General features: G+C 36.5%; 1 protein-coding gene across 8 annotated transcripts in view; it reads right to left on the reverse strand.

The window, feature by feature from the left end:
• NAV3 (neuron navigator 3) overlaps window positions 1–24,104 on the reverse strand; it is a 657,172-nt gene that overhangs the window by 177,157 nt on the left and 455,911 nt on the right. For all 8 annotated transcript variants that reach the window (XM_030819929.1, XM_030819928.1, XM_003259582.3 and 5 more), the window contains one exon: window positions 15,759–15,874. In XM_030819929.1, coding sequence (XP_030675789.1) covers window positions 15,759–15,874 — 116 coding nt within the window. The remainder of the gene's footprint in view (window positions 1–15,758; window positions 15,875–24,104) is intronic.

A 24,104-nucleotide genomic window follows, 5' to 3' on the forward strand; every position in this document is an offset into this window, starting at 1 on the left:
AGCTTAAATACTTATAATATGCACATGCAGAACTAGTTTTAGTCAAACACTGAAACAAAAGAGAAAAGAAAAAAGGTATTTTTGCATTTCTGAAACTGTTACTGCAATAAACAGGGCTTGTCACTGAGGTATAGAAGAAGCCTTCTATTCAGGTAGCAGGAAGGCAGCAGAAGAAACTTAACTCTACAGAAAATTTACCCAGGAGGCCATTCATTATTCATCCCTTATCTGTGATGAGGTCACCTTGAGGGAAGTTGAACAAATAGGCCCCTTTAATGAGTAGGTGAAAAACATGTTTGGAGTTTTAAAATGTTAACCTATTTATGGATGTCTAAAAGGTACTGGACACTAGGCGAGGCTAATAATGCCCATGGCAGATTTCTGGAATTTACTTTCTCCAAATGAACCTTACCAGTGGTGCTCATAGCTCAGTTTTACCAAAAAATTTTAAAAAAATCATTTCGAGAAACAGGAATTTAAAATGTAACCATATATTTTTAAAAATCAGTCTAAAAACATGAAAGCTATTTGGCAAATGCAAATAATTTCATAAGAGACTATGAAATTTCTTAAAATCCCATACATGTTTTTAGGAACAAATTGGACTTACCTAATAAGTCAGTGTAAAGTGCCTGTTCCAGATCACCCAGCATGGTAAGGATCACCTCCTCATCCAGATGAGCTGTCCCTTCCCGCAAACAGCTTTCTCCCTCCTCTTCAGCCCAGCTTCTGCTGATGCTGCTTGGCTTGGAGGACACGTTTTCATCTTCAGACCTACTATCTTCATCACTCTCACCTTCCAAGCCTCTTCTTGCAGACAATTCCTCTAAGTCTTCACTGTCTGACTGGCTGCCCCCAGCAGGCAGGAGGTTCCAGGCTGAGCTGCTGGTGTGATATAGGGACTGCACAGACCGCGAGAGAAACCTGGACAGTGAGCGCCGCTCTGCATAGCTGGCTTCTCTCTGGCTGGCCTTGGCAGCATTTCCAAACCAGTTGGAAATGCGCACCGTGGGTCTCCTCTCCCCATCACTGGTGAGGGAAAGATTGGTCAGAGACTTTTGTTTCTGAAGGCAAGCTCCCTTTCTCCTTACTTCTTTGCTCCGGAACACAGAGAGTTCAGCAGGCCGCTGCATGATTCTTCAGTGGCTCCTTCCTTTCAATTGGACTTCATATTGCCTTTTTACACTGTGATTGTAACTGATCCATTTGATTTTGATTATCACATGCACTTCAATAAAAGCTCAAGCTCACACATTCACAGAAGATTCTAGAGATATAGTATATATAATTATTTGCCCCCAATTTAGCTTGACACATCATTTTACTAATCAGCAGTACTTACAAATATTTTGCTCGAATATATCTGAAGCAGAAAAGAGTTCACCAAAGACCCTCCTCCAGCTGAAAAGTAGTCCAGGAAGCCAACTACGTTTGCCCGTCTTCATCCAATCACATGTCTCAGCAGGAGGATGGGTACACATTTCCCTCTATTGCTTCTGTGTCCCGAAACGCCAGGAGGTGAAGCACGAGCTGAGGTCTCTTGCTTTTTGCTTTTTTTTTTTTTTCTTCCCCTGCCTTTCACCAGCCCTTAACTGACCTAGGTCTGTAACCCTTTACTCTAACGAGCTGACACAGTGCAGCAAGTACAGCCTTCCCATAGGAGCCCAGGAAGAGCAGGAATTAAGCACTGAAGCCCAGCCCTGCACGAGCCTCTTACATTTTAGTATTCCACCTGCATTCTCAGATCTATGGCTCTTCCTTGCTGCTGCAGTGGATGCTGCTGGCTGCCATGGCAGCAAACATCCTGCCAAATTAAAACAGAGGCACGGGAACGGCTGTCCAGCGTAGAATGCCACAGGTTTCAGAGCCAAGCCTGTATGAGATCTTCCACTATTAACCTTATGCACATTTAAATGACTCTCAGCCACCCAATCTCAAACACGGACACACACACTCACACCCTCACATACACAACACACACTCCCCGATGCCGAGAATGACAGACTAATTCTCTGTAGCTGCAGGCAGCTGAAGCAGGCAGATCTCCCTTCTGAATGTTGGGATTTGTGCTGTAAAAGCACAAATCAAATTCAAGAGTGTAAAGGACCTAAAAAATGAAGCATGACACTCTCCACCCGCTAGGAGATAATGCTTTAAAGGGAAAGACTTCCCTCATCTTTTAAAGAACAAAGTCAAAGGCTTTTTATTTTGAATCCTAAAATCCTAATGTGATGATAAAGATTTCTTACAGCCTTTTTGTAGAAACAAAAAGGAAAGAGAAAGAAAAAAAATTACTCAAAAGGGGTTTCCCTTCATATTTTGACTCAAAGCATAAAATTGAAAGTTTATGGTCAAGTGTGTGGAACATAATAATGTCACAGATAACACAAAATGCACATTGTGCCTTTTGATATTGCATTTTTCCGGGTCTATTTCATAAGCCTATCACAGCATAATCAGCTCTTATTTTTTAATGTTTTCATAAAAACAGAAAACCTAAAGATAATTTTCTTGTATTTACCTTGTACTGGTATGTACACTACACCACCATAAAATTCTGATTTTAAGACACCTTTAAAAAACAAATATATAGTATAGCAGAAATCATGGGTACCATTGACAGTTAAGAAGAAGACTATCGACTTTTTAGTATTTAACTTCTGAAGATTTTCTGCTCACAAACAGAAAAATAGGGATTTCTCCTTTATCAATGAGGGAAAGTGGAGAAATATGCAGAAATATTATCTTCATCATTTTCAGAGCTAATGTGGCAAAATTAATTGTGATTTTCTACCTCCTATTGCCAATCTCAACTAGAGGAAATACCCAATCTCATAACTATATATATTAGCATTATAATACGCATTGCCTATAACTTTACACATAATAACCACTTACTTTGCAAAGTTAATTATTCCTTATGCCCCACCTTTCAAGGTAAATCAGACTTAGATCCATTTTATAGATATGAAAAGGAAATTAGATGGAAAGAACAGCAATTACTTGTGACAAAATTCTGCAATAAAGAAATCTGTGAATTATTGATACTCATTCTCAATTCTATACTTTTTAAATACTACTCGTTTATATAAAATGTGCTAAATAAAATTAGAGTACAAATATCAGATAATTGAAACTGACAGTTATGCTCCTAAAAACATAATTTTGTAAAGTATTTTTTGGAAGACCAAAATGACACTCCCCTTAGAATTCCTAAGTAGAAAAGTTTTTTCCTTCATTCTGAGTTATTGTGACTCAGTGAATTTCCAAGTCCTGAGACCATAGTGAAATTTGTTCAAATTATGAAATTTCAACGTATTTAACATTTGTTACACTAGTATATATGCTAATATACCCTAAAGCCTTACAGATTCACAAAAACTGCAATTCTAATGCTTTATATATCAAAAGAGTTGACCTTATTCATCTGTAAATAAAAGCAATATTTATGCCCTTTCCTTATTCAAGACTGCTTATATATATATACCAATCAGTTTAAACCTGTGGTTCTCAAGCTTCGTATGTTCAGAACCACTTGGAGGGCTTATTAAAACACAGTTTGCTGTGCCCCAGCCATATAACTGCTCATTCAGTTGTACTCGGAGGGTCCTGGGACTTTGTATTTCTAACATATTTCCAGATACTGCTGGCTCTGAAAACCCCCTTTGAGAACTACTATGCTGAGATTAGTGGTTTTCAACTGGGGATGGTTTTTCCCCCAAGGGATATTTGGCAATATCTGGAAACATTTTTCATTATCACAACTGTGGGTGTGGTGGTGATATCTAAAGGGAAGTGGCCAATGATGTTGCTAAACATCCTACAATGATAAACCACCCCCAAGCAAAAAAGAATTATGAATTTTACAACGTCCATAGTGCCAAAGTTGAGAAATCCTGACTTAGATTGTTATATTGCATTTACAAATGGTTTAGAAACTTCAGTGGCATTCAATACAAAGATGTACTTTTGCTGACATTAATGTCCACTCTGTGTTTGTTACAGCTCTCTCTCAGGTATTCTTTATTCTAACAACCGTGCTGCAAGAGCAATCCTAGTCTGGGACATGTTGATTTTATGACCAAAAGAAAAGAGAGGTGAGAGATCCAAGCAATGGCTCTTAAGTTTCTGCTCAGGAACATCCCATGTCATTTTTCCATTTGTATTTCATTTGTCAGATTAAATCACATGGTTCTTTCTGATTCAATGAGACAGGAAATTTAATCCCTCTGGGGGGGGTGAACCCTGGAAAGGATGAGCTGAGTCCAATGGAGCCAGCAAGGAGGGGATTGTAGAAAGGGCTTATCAAAAGGGGGTTTCTGTCTGTTTCTTTGTTCAAAGATATTGTTATTAACTTGTGGTTACAGTAGGTTTGTCCCAGAACTACATCAGTCCACATTTACCCTGAGCGACAGTGGGGAACCCACTTATTCCTTCTCTGGAGACAGCCATCCTGCTTGCTTTGGGTGTACATTCATATACAGATGTTTTTATATTTGTTTGTATTCACACATATAGATGTATGTTATACAAGGAAGAGGAGGAAGTCGCACTGCAAAGGAGACAAATACGCCCAGTCAGTAGGAAAAATGTGAATCATTCTAACTACGCCAAGACCTAAAATAAGTTATAGCCATTATAATATGCTGGAAAGGAATGCTTTTCAGCTCTTTAGTAAACATAATTATAATGTGGCGATTTAAGTAAAAGACTTAAACTGATTTGAATTATCTGAGCTTGATCTTCTTGATCTTTATAAACATTAAAAAAAGGCAATTTCAGTGATCATTTACAGAGATTGTAAATGTCAGATATTTCCCACTTTTAATACAAAGTCTGGTAGTCAGTAAAAGCACATGTAACCATTCGCTTATCCTTCTGTTTAACCTAAATTCTTCTTTTTCTAAAATGGTTTCCTGAATTCATCCAATAATTTTAATATTTTTTTTTTACAAATGACACGCCAGCTTTATTGATATTGAGCCAGCTTGGCACCTATGAACATTTTTTGGTTGAATATAAATTCCAGATAAAGGTTAAGAAGTGAATTAAACAAATGTTAAACATGTTGGTGGATAGTCTCATGCAAAAAAAAAAAAAGGCAAGTGTGAACCTATAGAAGAAAAATTGAAAAACTTCCTTGAGTACCAGTGGGATGAAAATTTGGGCTCGCTTTACATTTGGCAGAATCACTTGGCAGATGATGAAAGGGATGTCCTCTGAGGACAAATTCTTTCCGTCAATGAATGTGAGAATAAAACTCAAGCCAAAGCAGTAAAATCTGTACCATTAATTCAGCCAGCTTTGTAATATTGAGGCCATGATATGAATCTTAGAGGAAAGGCAGGAAGCATTAAGCTACTTCTTCAATGGCACAAATTATATAATACACTTCACCTGACTATAATAATTATTGGAGCTACCATCATCAGATTGGGTAAATACAACTAGGTTTCTTCACAAAGAACATAATAAGCAAAAGCAAATTTAACTTATATACTTAAACATTTTGGAGAGGTACACTGAAGACTTATGAAGAATATTCAAATTGAAAAAGTCATTTATCCAGTATTCTACTTTATTGAGTGCCACGCATTTCTGATGTTTATCTTCAAACCATAATTTATCACCTTTTTAAACTTTCATTACCATTTAATGTCAAAGACAATGTTTTTATAACGTCAAGTGAGTTACTGCATTGGTGAAAATTTAAACAGCTAAGCTCTCCAACTAACTTAGCAAATCCTTCTAACACATCTTCATTGCAGTGTGAACCATTTAAGTTTGCTCCTTAATAGTATGGCAAATCTTTACATGTCATACATCTTGTGGGTCACGCAATAGGGATGATTTTCACATTTGTGTAAGCACAAAAAGATTTTTTTCAGGGTTACATAACTCAAAAGTAGAGGAGAAATGGTTTCAGACATGGATTTTTCAAGGGCGCAGTCATTTCCGACAATGACCCTGAATTTGGTCTCTCCTGATTTAGGTTCTGTTTCCTCTATGTTTGTTTCATTTGAGAGTGGAGGTCACTGTAAGCAGGTCTAAGCTTTTCTTTTATTAGTTTTAGGTGTAGTGGAAAAAGAGACCACTTCTCTTATAACAACCTCAGGAAAAGTCTTGAGATTGAGTCTTTTTTGTTCTGATCAAACTTGATTGGGTCACACATCCAGTCCTCAAACAGTCACTGCAGTCAGTGAATAGATTGTTCTCACTGGCTCCAGTTATATCAATTTCAGTTAGATCACATGAGCAGAAAATGCTCCCCAAAGAAAATCAAGGTGCTGTTATCAGAAGATGGGGCAATGGATACCAGACATACAAAACGACACCAGTACTTGCAGGTAGGCTTAATATACAGTAATAGAGCTTAAGCTATAGAACTCCTAACTCACCTAAACCCCTCTCTAGACACTATACATTTTATTTTCTGTATTATTTTCAGGCCTCTGAACATTATATATACTTCATAAATTTATAAAACCTGCATCTTACCCTGCCAAGACTAACTTCCTCAGAATTCTGTATCATGAAGGCCACTTCACTTGGGAAGAAGAATTATCCCTCATTGAGGCCCCTACAGCAACCATGAGCAATAAAAGTTCAACAACAACAATAGTCTTGAAGCTTGGGGTTACAGAAAATCACAGAACTATGGAAACCTCAGTGAGTTTAGGAGAAATGCCCAATTTTACAAAAAGAAACTAATGAAAAGAATAAGTTAAAAAGAATTTGTTTCCCATTATTTTCATGAGGTTGTTTCTACCTAGAATGTTATTCCACAATTTCATCGTTCATTAGAATTCCACAATATGCATGTCTGATCTTCTTTTAGGTTCTGCATGACTCTTTACAGCTAAGTTAGTTGTTTCCATGTGCCTATTTATTCATTTATTTGTGGTGTTAAATTTTACCTATTTGTTTCTTACTTTTTCAAAGGAGAGCTCACTTCTTAGTCACATTTGTTTTCCCAAATTTTGAGATGCCTGGCATGTGTAAGATGCCAGGTGATAATTACTGAAAAGACTGATGGAAGAATAATACCATATCTCACAACAATCTTCTGAGTTTATTAAGTATCATCATAGTCACCACACAGAAAAGAGAATGAGGGAGCAATTCGCAGTGCAGAGGCCAAATACTCGCTAAATAATCGCAGTGCTGAAGCCAAAATTTATTTTTTCCAATTCCTAGAACATTTCTCTTTCCACATGTCAAACAGTCTTGGAAGGGGTATTCTGTGGGCCAGTCTGAGCTAGGACCTGGCAATAAATTCAAGTGCTTATGTGCTTTGTGGTTTCACTAGCATCCAGAACTCAGAAAGAGGAAAGCCAACAAAGGGATGGAGATTCTGAGAAAGAGAGGCATCATTAATATAGAAAACATCTCATGAGCTTTAGAATTCTGACAGATTAATTCTTTTATAGGGTTATTCTATTACAGGCTTAATATCCCTTATCAGAAATGCTTGGGACCAGAAGTGTTTTGCACGTTGAATTTTTTCAGATTTTGGAATATTTGCCTATACATAATGAGATATCTTGGGGATGGGACCCAAGTCAAAATTCACCCGTGTTTCATATGCATCTTATACACATAGCCTGAAGGTAATTCTATACATTTTAAAAAAATTTTTGCATGAAACAAAGTTTATGTGCACTGAACCATCAGAAATCAAAGGTGTCTCCATCTCAGTCACCTAACTGGATTGGACAATCTGTGGTTTTGTGGCATCACCATCATTCCTGACTGAATTTATATGCTACTAATAGGCAATTATTTTATTGCAGTTATTTATACATAAGTACTTACCAGTAAAAAATGTGACATAGCATTAATGCAGTGAAAAAATAATGTGTTCAAGGTCACTAAGCAGCACAGTAGCATTGCCAGAATACCTGTATCAGCTATGAAACAACAGCAACCACAAACAACCACAAGCTTTGCATCTCTACATTCAATGCTGTGTTTGGATTAAAAGGTTACTGTACACAGTCTTTTTTTTTTTAGGTGAGAAGAAACATCAGAAGCAGCTGAGGGACCGAGAAGTGGGCCCCCTAGGGATGAGGCGGCATTCTGCTGTGTAGCTTTTTAAAATGTTTCCCCCAGAGTCATCTGCCTCCTTAACAACAGTTTTTGTCTTAGAAATCTCTCTGACTTTTATCAACTGACATAATTTATTGTTCTGTAATGAATGTACACGGCTCTAGTTCTTCACTAAGATCATCATGCATTTCCATCATATTGTCTCTAGGCACTGTCTCTGCAGTGTTAACATTGTTATCTTCATCATTACTATTATCACAGTCACCTGAATTCAGCACCATTTCGGCTATGCCATCAATGTTCAATGAATGAACAACTGGAGCCTCATTATCAATGTTAAAAATTTCTTTGATATCCACTTTTTCCAGCCTACTTATGGACTCTGAAAGTATTTATTTATTTATTTATTTTTGGAATAGGTAGGGTCAGACATCATTGTTTTTCTCATTTGACATATGGAATCCTTCAAAGTCACCACCCGGTTCATCATCATCACTGAACATAGATTCAGACCAGAGGCTGTGCCAGGCAGATACAACCATGTCTTTAGTCACTGCGTTCCAAGGCTTGACAACAGCATATATGACATCCTTCATGTTAAACTCCTTTTGAAAATCTTCCACACATATACCTCTGTTCACTGCTGCTGGCATGCTATTTAAGGAAGTGTTTTTATATTTATTCTTTATCGACTGAAGGATCACCTGGTCACTTGGCTAAATTAACAAGTCACATTTTGGGGAAAGCACATGGCATAAACATTGTTTTTGATAATAATTTCAGCTAGACAATGAGTAGAATAAATATAATCAAACAAATTCTTGCAGTCATTCAGTCCAGCTTCCTGGCAGTGAGCAAGAATTGCTGATACAAAATGTTTGCAAAACCAACAGAAAATATGTCCCTGGTGATCCAAGCCTTTTTGTTAGCATAATAATAAACTGGTAAGAAATTCACTCCCTGAAAATAGCAGGGATGCAAGCTTTTGGTTATCACAGCAAGTTTTCATTTATGGGTTCCTGCTGTATAAGTACATCCAATCTCAGTTACTCTGTCCTTGGCATCCTTACTTCCTGTAGGGGCTGTCTTATCTTCTGTGTCAGTATCTTTCTGAGGCATCAAAACTTGTGTTGTTTCAGCATCAAAGATTTGTTCCAGAGTCAGATTTTCATTGGCAATGATCTTGGCAAACTAGTCAATGTATGTCTTCACTATTTATCACCACAAATCTTTAAAAATTTAATGCCATTTATTTTCTTAAATTTCCACAACCAGCCTATTGAATATTTTGTTTCCTTCAATTGCCAGTTCATTGCGAAAGATCTTTGCTTATTTAACCATCATCATACCAAGAAGTGACATGTGTACAACGTGACACTGATGGATCCACTCTTTCAATACACAATTGAGATCTTCATTTTTAGCTTTATGCAGTATTTTTCTGTTTTTCATTAATTCTGTTCATCACTTTCAATGGAGACCTTCAACAATTTATCCTTTGGTTTCTTCAGGTCATATATGGTGGTCATTCCAACACCATTCTCTTCCGGAAGATGTTTCCCACTTACACCATGGTCTAGTCTCTCCAACAGCTTGACTTCCTGTGCTATAAATAAAAAAAAATGCTTCCTTTTTTTTTCTTATCACTGTTACCCATAGGGGTATCTTCAGGCCTTTTTGACATTTTCAACAATATCTTTATGCCACAGAATGAAAAATAAGCAAACAAACAAAAACAAAAACAAAACAAAAACCACAGTGTAATGCATATAGGTCTTGACCCAATGTGGGGCACTGTGGGGAACCTGCCATTGGCATGTCCATTCTGCACACATGCCATTATATCACCCTTTGTGGGTGTGCTTGCATGGGGGAATCTGGGTGTGCATGGAAAAGATACATAGCAGCTAAAGGGGCTGACAGACTATTTTTTCCCCTGAGAATGCTGAATAAACTATGCTGTGCACCTGCATTTTGACTGCAATTTGTCACAGGAGGTCAGGTTTGGAATTTTCCACTCATGGCATTATGTCACCACACAAAAATTTATGAGTTTGGGACCTTCTGAAAATTTTGGATTTTTAAATTATGGATGTTCAACCTGTGTTACAAATTTATTCTTCTTCTCCCCCTGTCCCCCCAACTCCCCGCCTTTTTTTTTGGAGACAAAGTCTTGCTCTGTCACCCAGGCTTGAGTGCAGTGGCATGATCATGGCTCCTGCAGCATTGAACTTCTGAGCTTAAGCAGTCTTCTCTCTTCAGCCTCCTGAGTAGATTGGACTACATGTGTGCTATACAGCACCATGCCTGGATAATTTGAATTTTTTTTGTAGTGACAGGGTCTCACTATGTTGTCCAGGCTGGTCTTGAACTCCTGGCTTCAAGCAGTCGTCCTGCCTTGGCCTCCTAAAGTGCTACTATTCCAGGTATGAGCCACAATTCCTGGCTTTCTTCCATTTTATAATGTGCTGTTTTAAAATCCCAGCTCAACAGGGAGAGCTTCTGAACTGTAACATTACTTCTGTAGAATGCCTAAACATTTTCTTATTCATATTCTTTGATTATTCAGTGATGGCATAATGAAAAGTAAATTTTTATTTTCCATTTATATCAACCCCTTCAGTTGAGTATAATTGGTCTTAAGTTCACTGTGATTATTTCCTGAGTGCCTTCCAAAGCCAAAGATATAAGTCCTATCTTTTCTGTTTATTGTTTTCCTCTGAAAATTATTAGGTTCCTTTTTTAGTGTAGTTCTTATTTTAATGCTATATCCATTATATTAATTTCATTTTACATGCATTTATTGAGTGCTATCTATATACTAACCATCCATTGGCGATGCCACTGAATAGACAAAAGTAGAAAAAAGAAGAAGTGGCAAATTCTGGATATATTTTTAAAATGCAATTATTCTAGGGTATCTTAGTACCTTATTTCTTATAGTTAGTTCAATGTTGTGTCATCTAAATTTTTTCAGTTTCTGAATTTCTGAGAAAATAACAAGAGTTCAAGTACTGAGAAATATCCCAAAAAGCTGATTCATATACACCATTTGTTTCTGAGTACAAATAGAAAACAATACTGCTGGAGCCAACAAGATACTATAATGAATAGAATATCAGGACATCAGGTGTGAGGCATTAAAAAGGAGCCATGAATAAGTCTAAGGTTTCAGGCTTGGGCAACTGGAAGGATGAAATTCTTATTAATCAAAATGGAGAAGACTTGGGTAAAGAGTTTTCGAGGGGTACAACTTTTTAGGTTAATATCAGAGGTTCAGTTTGGGATATATTATGTTTGAAATGTCTATGAGATATTCAAGTGAAAAGATTGTGTTGGCAATTGGATATTTGAGTCCAGAGTTCCAGGGAGAGAACTAGAGCAGAGAGAGACATTGGTAAGCCATTAGAATATAGATGAAATTTAAAGCCATGAGATAATATCGATATTAAATCACATTTATAGGTAGAGAAACCTAGAAGCAGAGACCTGGATCATTTAAATCATAAGAAATCGTCAAGAAAAAAGTATAACTAGAAAAGGAAACCAAGAAGGAACAGTAAGGTTTGAGGAAAACAGAGGGGATATATGAAAATCAAGTATCTTAGTCCATTTGTGATGCTATAAAGGACTATCTGGGTAATTTACGAAGAAAAGAGGTTTATTTGACTCATTGTTCTTTAGGCTGTACAAGAAGCTGCTTCCAGCATCTGCTTCTGGTGAGGACTTCAGACGGCTTCCACTCACAGTGAAAGGCAAAGGGGAGCTGTTGTGCAGAGATCATATGGTGAGAGTATAAACAAGAGAAAGTGAAGGTGCCAGGTTACTTTTAACAGCCAGTTTGTGTGGGACCTAACAGTGAAAATTCACTCACTCCCAGGAGAATGGCACCAAGCCATTCATGAGGAACCTGCCCCTGGGATCCAAACACCTCCCATGAGGCCCCACCTACAACATTGGAGATCAAATTTCTTTTTTTTTTTTTTTTTTTGAGATGGAGTCTAGCTCTGTCACCCAGGCTGCAATCTCCGCCTCCCAGGTTCAAGCGATTCTCCTGCCTCAATCTCCCAAGTATCTGGGACTACAGGTGTCTGCCACCACAACCAGCTATATTTTTGTATTTTTAGTAAAGACGAGGTTTCACTGTGTTGGCCAGGCTGGTTTCAAACTCCCGATTTCATTACCTGCCCCCCTCGGCCTCCCAAAGTGCTAGAATTACAAGCGTGAGCCACCATGCCCGACCAAGGGGATCAAATTTCAACATGAGAATTGGTGAGACCAAACAAACTGTATCCAAACTATAGCACCAAGGAAGAAACCTTCTTAGAAGAGGACAAATAGTTGCTGCGAGGTGAAATAAGATAAGGCCTGAGCCTTGAGCCTTGGATTTGGCCATGTTGACATTAGTGGTGACTTCAATAAGAGCAGTTCCAGTGGAGAAGTGGGGCTAAAAGCCTAAGAGACTGTGATTGAACCCTGCTCTTTTTACAGCATGCCGTAAGAGGAGATAAATCACAACAGCACTTGAGGACAAATTTGGGGTCAAGGGAAGTTGTGTGTTTTTTTTTTTTTTTTTTTTTTGAGATGGAGTCTTGCTCTGTCTCCCAGTCTGGAGTGCAGTGGCGCGATCTCGGCTCACTGCAAGCTCTGCCTCCCAGGTTCATGCCATTCTCCAGCCTCAAACTCCCGAGTAGCTGGGACTACAGGCACCTGCCACCACGCCTGGTTAATTTTTTGTATTTTTAGTAGAGACAGCATTTCACCATGTTAGCCAGGATGGTCTCGATCTCGTGACCTCGTGATCTGCCCGCCTTGGCCTCCCAAAGCGCTGGGATTACAGGCGTGAGCCACTGCGCCCGGCCAGGAAGTCGTTTTTTTTAAAATTAAGGTTGGAGAAATGATAGTATGCTATGGCCTAAAATAAGTGATTTGGTTGGGAGGGAGCCATTAAAGAGAAGAGAGAGTAATCTAAGTAAAAGCAGAGTAAATAGGTATTAAGTGGGTATATATGTTTTACTTGGGTAGATGTGATGACAGGGGTTCATGAACTTTTCTTTGTGCTTCACTTTTTTAAGTGAAGTATACATCAAGGTCATCAGTTAAGAGAAAGGATGGGACCAGTGATGTCGGACATTTGAGAAAAAAAGGTATACAAAATAGACTGACTGCCAGGAGCATTACATAGTCACTTGAGGTTGGAGGTCATGAATGTGAAGTGAGCTGCATTGACATGCGATGTGTTTTCTCCTGGTTCATTCATTGTTGGTATAGAATAGGTGGAGATTTAAATGTAACCAGGTCATGATTTCATCAAATGAGTACAATTAAGTGAGAGAGAGGCAATGGAGTTAGGGTATATAAAAATAAAAATACATTCACTCATTACAGGAATTTAGCTGACTAAGGAGAGAAGAAAAATATGCAGAGGTTGGTGAAGAACAGTAAAAAGTGGTAGGATCAATGAATTGGAAATCCTAGTGGAATCATTGCTGGAGTCAGAGAACAAAGGAAGAATACTGAAATGATAGGAGAATGTGACCAGTGAGAGTGCAGTGCATGAAAGTGAGGTCATAGAGAAGTAGCAGTTTCTGATGGTGCCTAGATCTAGGGTATGATGATGAGAATAAGTAGCTCAGGAGGGACTGCAAGACAAAATTATGGGAGGAGAGGCCAAGGTGTTACAAAGAACACCCATGTAGATACTAAAATCACTAAAAATTAAGGCAGAAATGGTTAAGAGAGTAATAGTGACCCATAAACCAAAATCTTAAAATGATGAAGATATGTAATCTAATTTCTCTGTGATAGTCATCTTGTCACTGGCCTGCTCATATTTCCTCATCTAAATTTCTTCAATTATATACTCAATTTATAACTTACTAACTGCAAATAATATCACAATTTTTCCAGGAAGTCTCAAGTTAGCAATGAGAGACATTTTCACTATCCCACTACAGGCTGCATTTAAACAGATGACAGTGAGATTGACATAATTAGATAAGTCTCATTATACCATTTATTTTCTGTTTTCTTTCTTTTACTGAATTCCTATCAAAATCCTAGACTGAAAACTATGATTTTATGTAAATAATTGATTATTGCTGCAAAATGATATTATGCTCTCTGATAAACCCATTAAATTATTACATTAATTGCTAGTTTATATTCACTTTCAGGTATTCTATTAAAAATCAGAATGTTAAAAGGAAATATCAACTGGAAAAATGAAAAAGTGATCAAAGGGTAGACAATAAGAAAGTGGAGAAAAACATCAAATATAGACTATTTATTCAATCAGATATACTGTGATATATTAGTTTCTGAAAACAGTGTTCCTTTGTGAAACTAACATAAAATTGCAATTCAAACTCTACTAAATTCATTTATCCTACAGATTTGAGCTCTAGTGCTTAACATGCATATCGAAGACATTTATGTATAAATATATGAGGCATACACATCTTCATGCCATGCTAATTTTACAAAACATCTGGTCATAGTAGACACATAGCATTATTTTGACCATGGTACTACCCAGAGTTAATGGAAAGTCAACACATCCCCTATGTATTTGAAAAATCTACAATTACTAGCCCTATATCTATGTCTTGGCATTACCATTTCTACCCCTACCTAGTACTGGCCTTTGTTGTCATCTGCATATGAAACCTCTGACACCTAATGTTATCAACTAATGCTGATTCCAAAATGTACCCTTGGGATGTTGTTCTGTAATTGTTGTCAATATCCACTGCAGGATGCTGTAGTCACGTCTAATGCTTGCCAAATGTTTTTCAGGTCTGCTGAAGTGGGGAAGTTTGTTAACCCCCAAATTTGTGATAATGTCACTTGAGCTTCATAGCAATACTTATACTTTGAGTCTTTGGAGTACACAGTAATTTTTTAAAATTAAATAATTTTAATTTTAAAGTTTTCTTCATTTGAACTTAGCTGTGAATACACAAGGCTTGGGCCAGAGATTTCCTAGAACAACAGACATACCACTACTTTCATGCATTATTATACTTAGGAGCAGATAAAGTACTCTTTACTCTCTCACCCTTTAGGGGCAATATATTTTGCTAGGAGGTTACTTGGTTCCTCACGAATATAGATCTATATGTAATGAAATTAAACTAAATGCCTTCCATATATGCTTAGGCTTACCTGGACCCTAGAGAAAACACTGTGCTCAAGCTGAGCATCCCGTTTTATACACACCAAAAACATGATAGCTGTGTCTGGGATATGTATTATTTTTTTCTTACATCATCTATATATAATAAATACTTTCCTTTTCAGAGGTTTTTAGAATGGTCATTTGAAACCGCCCTGTAGAAATGTTTTAAATCGTACAGAATTGATGACAGAGCAGGCTGCATTAGCCATGGAGAATATACATGGCCAATCATTAGTTTATTTTCAATCTCCAAATGTATTATCCAGATTTTCTCTGATTTTATTCAACTTGACTGAGGGCAAAATGACTTAAAGTCTTCACTTCTGAAAGGACTACCATTACTTTTACAGTAATAAAGAGATCATCCTAAGCAGAATAGCCAAATAGCTAACAATCTTTGAAGCATGAGATGTATATAGTCCATTTTTGCATTAAAAACAGTATACCACATATATGATTTAATAAAAAGTCTTATGGAGAGAATACAGAAATTCCTAGGTTTGACCTATGCATCGATGAGGTCACTTACCAGATATCTCCTCCAGGCACTGCTTAGCAGTCTTACTATATGATAAGTCCATCTTTGTAGGACTGGTACAGGAGTCAGCTGATGGTAAAGTGGTACCTTCATTTTCTGAATGTGCCCTGAAATCAACCATGAAAATAGAAAGAAATAGCAATTATAGTCACTAGTCACTCATCAAAGTAGAAGTTCTACAAGAAATATTAATTACAAATTTTCCATCAAGGTAAGTATTTCTTCATGACTGGAATGTTCCAGAGCTGTCTATGTATAGGAGAACTGTGTTATTTTTCATATACAACTTAAGTGGGAATGAGATGTGGAATTAGATTTCTTAGGCTTGTCTAAATTTGGAAGCTTATAACTACCAATAGTTTATTATAATTTGGGGGCAAAATATTTTAAAAGATCCAATTTCTTTTGCTATTTTAGAGGAAATATGGCCAAACTACATTTTTTGTGAGAATAGTGAAAGTATTAAAATCACACCTAAAATTCTTTTTTAAAACAAAACTTCTATAAAATATATTCTAAAATAATGTGTAAAAATAAAAAATAATCTTGTTCTAGGCTATATACATCATGATAATGACTTAATTACCAAAGATTTCAGAGGAATTAAAGTCAACCAGAAACAAATTCTCATTCTTACAATTACCTTTCACATCATCTGTTTCACATTTGTCTATGTATGTACATGGGTATGTATTTTTGTGTGTGGTTAACTTGTAAAGAGTCTCTAATTAAATGAAGCACTCAACAAAGGTCCTGAATACTTTTGATATTCTAATGATACTTCAAGCACGTTTCTTCCCTTTATGCACAGGTAAATATTTTAAGATGTGCTTTCTATTTGATGCAGCTTCAAAATCGATGTATATTTGACACAAACTAGCACAGATTTTAAATGTTCACAGCATGAACTACTAAGACACAGAAGGAGGCAAGCCAATACAGGATTGCACACTGGACTGTGTTCTTTAGAGACATCTCATTTGCCTTACTTCTACCCTTTTATTTCTGGTAGTAGGTGTGGGCCATGACAAGTGATCTTTCAATATTTACTACTTTAAGAATATTTACAAATAATGTTCATATGTGAATAAAAATGTATTATATTTTTGAATCAATGCTTAATTAACATTTTGCTTTTCATCTAAATTTGAGTTTCAAGAGAAAAAATGTAATCATTGATATTAGAAATAGTCAATATTTAACTGACAGGCCTAGAAACTTAAAAGTTCACTTAGGTTTTAAGAAAGTATGGAAAACTACAAGTTGTCTGTATTGATATATGTGTTATATATGTGAATTAATATATGAAAGAAAGAACTGTGCAAGAAAGAAACTTTCCTATACAAAGTTGTGCCTTGGCCTCCAATAATTTCTGACAGACTGTTCCTATTTTATTCTAGCTTAAAACTGAATATAAAGAGCATAAACAAATTAAGAAAGAAAATGTACTATTTAAGTGACAGGATATATACCATTGAGGCCAGAAAAAAAACCTCAAAGTAGCTAAATTTAAAAGATATTTTAGTCTTCCAATCATTTGGTATCTTGGCAGCATTTAGAACAGCAGCCCATTCCTTCCTTTATCAAACTGTCCTACCTTGGCTTCTATGGCAAAAATTCTCCAGTGTGTTTCCCATTTTCTCTGGATTCTACTTTATTCTATTGTTTTCCTTTACCTAATCATTAAATGTTTTGGTTCTTGGTAGTAGAAAAAGAAGTGGGGATACAAAGAGCAGAAATGGGAGTTCAGCAAAGGAATATTCTATTCTTCTTCCAGTTTTTGTCTATAGTCTCTCTAGATGATCTCAATCATATTCATTGTATTGGTTATTATTATTTATGCCTGAATTCTAAAACTCTAACTCTAACCCAGCACTTTACTCTGAATTCCCGATGTATATAAAGACTGTTTAATTGACATTTCTTCTTGGTTGTCACACAAATACGTCAAACCCATCATTTATAGAACTGAAGTCATCATATTTCATTAACAAACCTGGTCCTGATTCATGGAGCCCTCTGGTGAAAACTTTATGGAACTTACAAGGTCTTGCATGGCTGGGTCCCATGCAACCCATGGGATGATGGTCTCCAGCATCATCTCACACAAGACTCCTCCCTCCTCTCTCTACCGTGGTCACAAGAGTCTTCTACGCACTTTCCATAGCTTCCTACCCAAACAGGGTCTTTACACTTGATTATTTTCCTCCCCACTTCATCCAGTTGATTCCTTCCCTCCAAGTCTTAGCTCAAGTGACTATTTCTTAAAAATTCCTCCCTAATTTCACTGATCAGGCAAAGTCTCCAATTATAAGCACTTAGTATTCCCTGGACCTATCTTTTCAGCACTTCATACTCTTGTGATATGAGATTAATGTAATTAATTGATTAACGTTTAACTCCCAGACTAGACCCTATTCTCCATGTTTGAACTCACCATTGTATCCCCAGTGTCCAGTCTTGTATCAGAATATGTTTCAGTCAACAAATCTTTTATAAATATATGAATAAATAATATTGGCCATAATAGTAAAACAAAATTATTGGTGGGTAAAACATATGCAAGAAAGAGTAGCATATGTGTAAATATACTGGGTTTGAGTGTAAAACTTGGCCCCATCACTAATCAGTTATTAACTCATGTGATGTTGGCAAGTTACTTCACCTCTCTGAACTTGTTTGTTCATCTGTAAAAATAAGAAAAAATGCCTGCCTTGCAAAATAATTGTGAAATCAACTGTTATTACAAAAGGACTGGAAATACATTCTCTCTCATGAAATTCTGGTCAATATTAAAAGAGCAAATATATCTGCTCTTTGTGTAGCCTGTTTCTTTCTCTTCTGGACCCCAATTTCTCGCATATCCCCCATTGACTGACAGTCCCTCCCCATTCGTTTCTAAAGTCTACTAAAGTCTGTTCTTCCACCTGGCTTCACCTATTGTGGGCCACTCTACCCCTTGCTGACCTCTCCCTTAACCTATTGTCTCTGAACAAAGGGAAAAACAATCCTCTGAAGTGTTCTAAGGATTTTTATTACTTGCTGAAGAAGTTTAAATGGAGAGTATGTAGTGAAACTGTGGACCTCAGGGAAAGCTGACTGCTGCCTGCGAAGTGTCACAGAGACACAGTACCTTGTTGAACTGGCTGGGAGCCAGGGTTGACCTCTAGTCCTGCAGGCTTTGTATTCACAGATTCATCTTTTAGAAACTGAGTCACATTAAGCATTTCACTGAAATATTTGTCTAAGGCCCTCTGCTAATTGGTTCTTATGAGAACAAGACCAACAACTGTCACAGGAGCAAGAATGTTTGTGGCCATGTTAGTTAGAAAAGATTCTATCTCCGTCTAAGAAAGTCTGGAGGAAAAGAAAACTTGGAATGTATTTTAGCAGTATAGTTTTTGCTCTACTAAAAGCAAACAGCTCTTAAAAAGAATTCTTCAGAAGCTGACTTACAGCTATCTTCCTCAACATGTAAGACTTAATTCCATTGGTTAAGTTCCCACTCCCCCTGTCTGAGAAATGCTTTTCAAAAAAGTGTATTCCCACTTGTGACAGCTCAGTCTTGTCTTGGAAGCCTTTTTAAAATTTTTGTTAATGTGGCAGTGCATATTTTTGGCAGACTCACTTTTTTATGTCTTTTAGTTTAAGTCACAAGAGACTCTTATTTACCTTAAGTTTTCTGGTGTATTTCTCATCAAATTCCCTACATGAGTGATCTACATTAGCATTAATAAGGAAACAGATTGATCAATGAAAGAAAGGAGCATGATGAAGGTAAACTTCAAATCACTGTAAAAAGGACTTAGAAGTCATCCTTGGTTTATATTCACATGTAAATGGGACCAGAAATGTCTACTGATGTTACAAGCCATCCGTTTCTCCAGTATTTCCACCTCACAATTTGTTACGGCAAAATTAGATTTTAACTCCAGTCTATAGAGGATCAATCAATGCCAACTGGTAAAGATGTACCCTTTATGCAAATGATCAAAGAAGTTAAGTTAAATCTCTGAAGACTCACAACATACCCTCTATTTTTATGCATGATTCATACCAGTTAAATAAAAATATTTGAGTTGATTCATGAAATAATTTATAAAGACTTTAGAATCAAGAGTGTTTTCTAATCAGAAAGTACATTTTGACAGATATAGTGAATATTGCAGTGGCACATTCACTGTTTCCCCATAAATTGATAATGCATTCTCTTCCTATTAACTGGAAAAAGGAAAAATATGTATCATAATATTCCTTCAAAATATTCAGCAACATGGTCCTATGTAGACAATCTTACTGTGCATTTACAACATGGTCATCATGTTATGAGTAACTATTGAAACTATAAGATATAGCATTGCAAAAACAGTTTATTTGGATTTCTCTTATTTATTTACTTTCTGAGATAGGGTCTCACTCTGTCACCCTGGCTGGAGCGCACCAGAGCAACCATAGCTTACTTCCGCTTTGACCTTCCTGGCTCAAGAGAGGCTCTCACCTCAGCCTCCAGAGTATAATTTATTTAGAATTCTAATAAGCCAGGTCCTTCATCTGTTACTGAGAGTTGTAGTAATTAAAAATCATGATACCAGTGATTACCATGAGAGCTATTACCTGTTTTTGTGCACTTAATATGTGCCAAGTGTGGTGCTTAGTATTTTCCTAGAGCCTATCACTCAAAATTCACAACGATCTTGCAATGTAGGGGCTGCAGATAAAGAAATTAAGACATCTAGAGGTCAAATAAGTTGCCCTAGGTAACAATTTAGTAGATGCTTAACCAGTACTTGAATCTGGCTACCTGTAAATGTTGATCTATTAACTACTACCTTACAGTTTAACTCCATCAAAATGCCTCTGAACTAAGTATTTTATTGCATTTGAGGTTCCCTTAGCTAACAGACAGCTCAGTCACTCAGTCGTTAAATGTGACATATCCACTGGTCTAACCTAAATGTTATTCTTTATGTACTGATCATTAAAAGGAACTCAGTAATAAATCCTAGATGCTATCAAACCTCTAATCTTTAATGTCATAAACATGAACGTTTGCATATTGATTTATATTCAAGAAATATTTCCCCCTGTGGATCCATCTTGATATAGATATGGTCACAAATGTAGACACAAGTAGAACTGATGTGAGTCAGAAACATTAACTAACGGTATTGTAATTCCCATTTATAACCCCAACAAAAAAGAAAGAAAAGCACATATCTTTCAAAAACCAGTAATGTGCTTGCTTTCCTATTTTCTTCATTCTGGAAAGGCAGACAGGTGACAGCCAGGGCCAAGGCCAGGAAACTGTTGGGGTGAACATAAGTCTAGTGTGGATGGAAGATTTACTCGATTCAGGGGAGTTGAGCAAATAAGAAAACATGTTGAGAATAATGAGAGCCAAGTTTCTCATGGTTGACAAAAGGAGGCACAAGTATGGAAAGAAAAATAAACTCTGTGGTGTTGAGCTGGAATTGGAGGTATTATGAATGTATGTATATGTGAATAATCACATTGAATTATAATAAGTCATATATATATAATATCAAAATAAATGATTCAACGTATGTGTATGTATGTGTGTATATACATACATATATTTCTTGGTTTTGACCACCAAGAAAACCTAGGAGCAATGAGATCTTGGTTTCTAAAATCACTCTATACAAAAAGACATACAAGTTCCTTAAAGAAAAGAATAGGATCTAAAGCCAAGTTAGGGAATGTGCAAGATGAGCTTAGATCACCTTGAGCCATAAAGAAAGAAAATTCACAAAGAGAGATAGGGCATTTGGAAAGGAGCCACAGCCAGCTTGAAGGGGCTCCCAGTGGCCAAATCTTGGAAAATTAAGCATCAAAGTAAGTTGTGATAGTAATGAATTATAAGAAATACAGTAGAAATCTATTTGTCCATATAATTTAAATAGATAGAAAGATCATGGGGAGAAAATATATCTCTTTCTTAAAGTAGAATGCCAGAGAGCAAACGCAGAAGACAGGATGGAATTAGAAAACCAGTTGTCATTTACAATAGCACATTATTAATTCAGGCAACAAAGCTCAATGGATGCTAAAACTTGTGGGTGAAAGTAGATAAAAAATTGCATTTTTACACACAGTCTCAAAATATCTTCCCACAAAAATACCTATTACATACAACTGGAGACAAATTCACTTAGAATATAAAACTGTGGCAGATATTATCTTAATCAAGCAATCAAATTCAACACAACCAAAATGGAAGATATTGATATTCATATCATGAAACACCCAATGAAATGCAACGGGAAAAACACAGTATCATTTCGATGACATTCCAGATAAAAAATACATTTAATATGTATCAAATAACGAGGAACTATATGACAAACCCAAATTAGAAACATTATGTAAAATGCCTAGCCATCAATTTATCAATATCACGAAAGTCAGGGAAAGGTTAAAAGATTGTTCCAGATTGAGGGATATTCGGAAGATGTGACAACTACTAGGTGCAATATTTATCCTGAATTACTAAAAGTGACCATTTTTGGTGAAACTTGGTGAAATATGAATAAGTTCTCTGAGTGCTCTGGGAGAGGTGTAATGAGAGTCACTTGCACAATTCTTGCAAATTTTCTGTAAGATTAAAATTGTTTCCAAAAACATAACATAAAATATGAAGAGAAGGAACAACAATGGCTTGGTTAGGCAATCTTGCCATGAACCTTGTAATCAAGCACAGAAAAGGTAGTTTGTGAATCTTTCTGCTGGGAAAATGGCGGCTCGTGGTAGTATTCTACACAAAAGTGCCTCTTCTAGCAGTGTGTCCATATTCCATCCTAAAAGTACTGCTGTGAGAGGAAATGTAAATCACTACCTGACGTGCGGATACATATCAAACCTAGCAAAAGACAAGCTGGCAAGCCAAGCAATCAATAAGCTTTAGTTTTTACTGAGAGCCAATTATGCCCAGTTCACATAAAACCATTACTGTGGTATATTATGTAGAAGTAGCTTCAGGGCTTACAAAAGCATTACCTGAATGATGGTTAAAGGCTTCACATTTCAATCTTTGTAAACTCACAGTTCCTCCTCCTCCTCACTGTACTGGCTCGACAAATAAGCCAAACTTAAAACCTTGTGAGTAAGCATTTTCAAAACTAATGTTTTGCATTCTTTGCCTTTTGGAAAATAGCATATTAAAATGTCAATTTCCCTGTCACATCCTAGGCAAATCTATAGTCCCACAGAAATATTTTATAATAAAAATCTCTTCTGAGAATCCATGGTGTGGTTGTATAAAGTACAGCATATTATATCAAAAGAAGGAAAAACTCTAAATTCAGATTTTCTTGGCCTAATTTTACAAGTCAAGTGTTAATAGAGGGTCTCTGCTTACATTTAATTAATGGGCTTAAGAAGCATGATACTTTTCTCCTTATGAATAGTGCCTTGCCTTATCTAAGGGTTAGGTATTTTTCTTTTTTGAGAACTGCTCAAAACCCTGGTTCTGCTCTCTTTGCCTCTACATGTTTGCTTTATGTCCAATGCATTGTTTCCTTGGCATTTACTACAAATGGTCAGAAAAGAAACAATGTAGACTTCAAAAAAGCATGTTATAAATCTGGGTAAGCGTTATTTTAAAACTTTGTTGGAGGCTTCTAAAGAGACAGGTTTAGGGAAAACACACAGGTCTCCCTTTTCTCCATAATTAACCAATTACTATATTATTTTGTTTAACATGTCCTTGACAGCATGTAGAATATAGTTGTGATGTAATTAACACAAAAGCAATGGAAGAAAAATGACATATGGGAAAAAGGGAGGTATTTTTTGAAAATCTGAAGGATGTAAGGTAACAATTTTTGAACTCCAGGCAAGAAAAACAGGTTCAAATAATATAGCTCAGGATGGACACCAAGAAAGAGAAGGAACAATAAAAAAGGAGTTTTAAAAAAACAGAATGAAAAAACTATATGGTTCTCCTTTCTCTTCTTTTCTTCCAATAACTGGAGCCTCCTTTGAGATTTAACAAACCTACCTAAGAAATTCAGTAAATTGCTCCTTCATCTATACATTTAACCTGGTTCATCCTACTCTGACCTCTCCCACAAACAATCCATTTTACATACTGAAGAAAGAATAACTTTTCTGATCATGCTTTCCACACACATGCTCATGTGCATGCATGCACACATGTATGCACACACACATATACATACATAAAGTCCAAGTTTCTGACATTCAAGAACTTCTACTACAACCAGGCTCCAATCAATCTTCAATGTTCAAGAGAAACTGACCTACTTGCCGACCACCCTACGTATCTTGTATTGACTTCGTTTGTGTGGTTCCTTC

The sequence above is a fragment of the Nomascus leucogenys genome, chromosome 10 (genome assembly GCF_006542625.1).
Source record: "Nomascus leucogenys isolate Asia chromosome 10, Asia_NLE_v1, whole genome shotgun sequence".
Lineage (NCBI taxonomy): Eukaryota > Metazoa > Chordata > Mammalia > Primates > Hylobatidae > Nomascus > Nomascus leucogenys.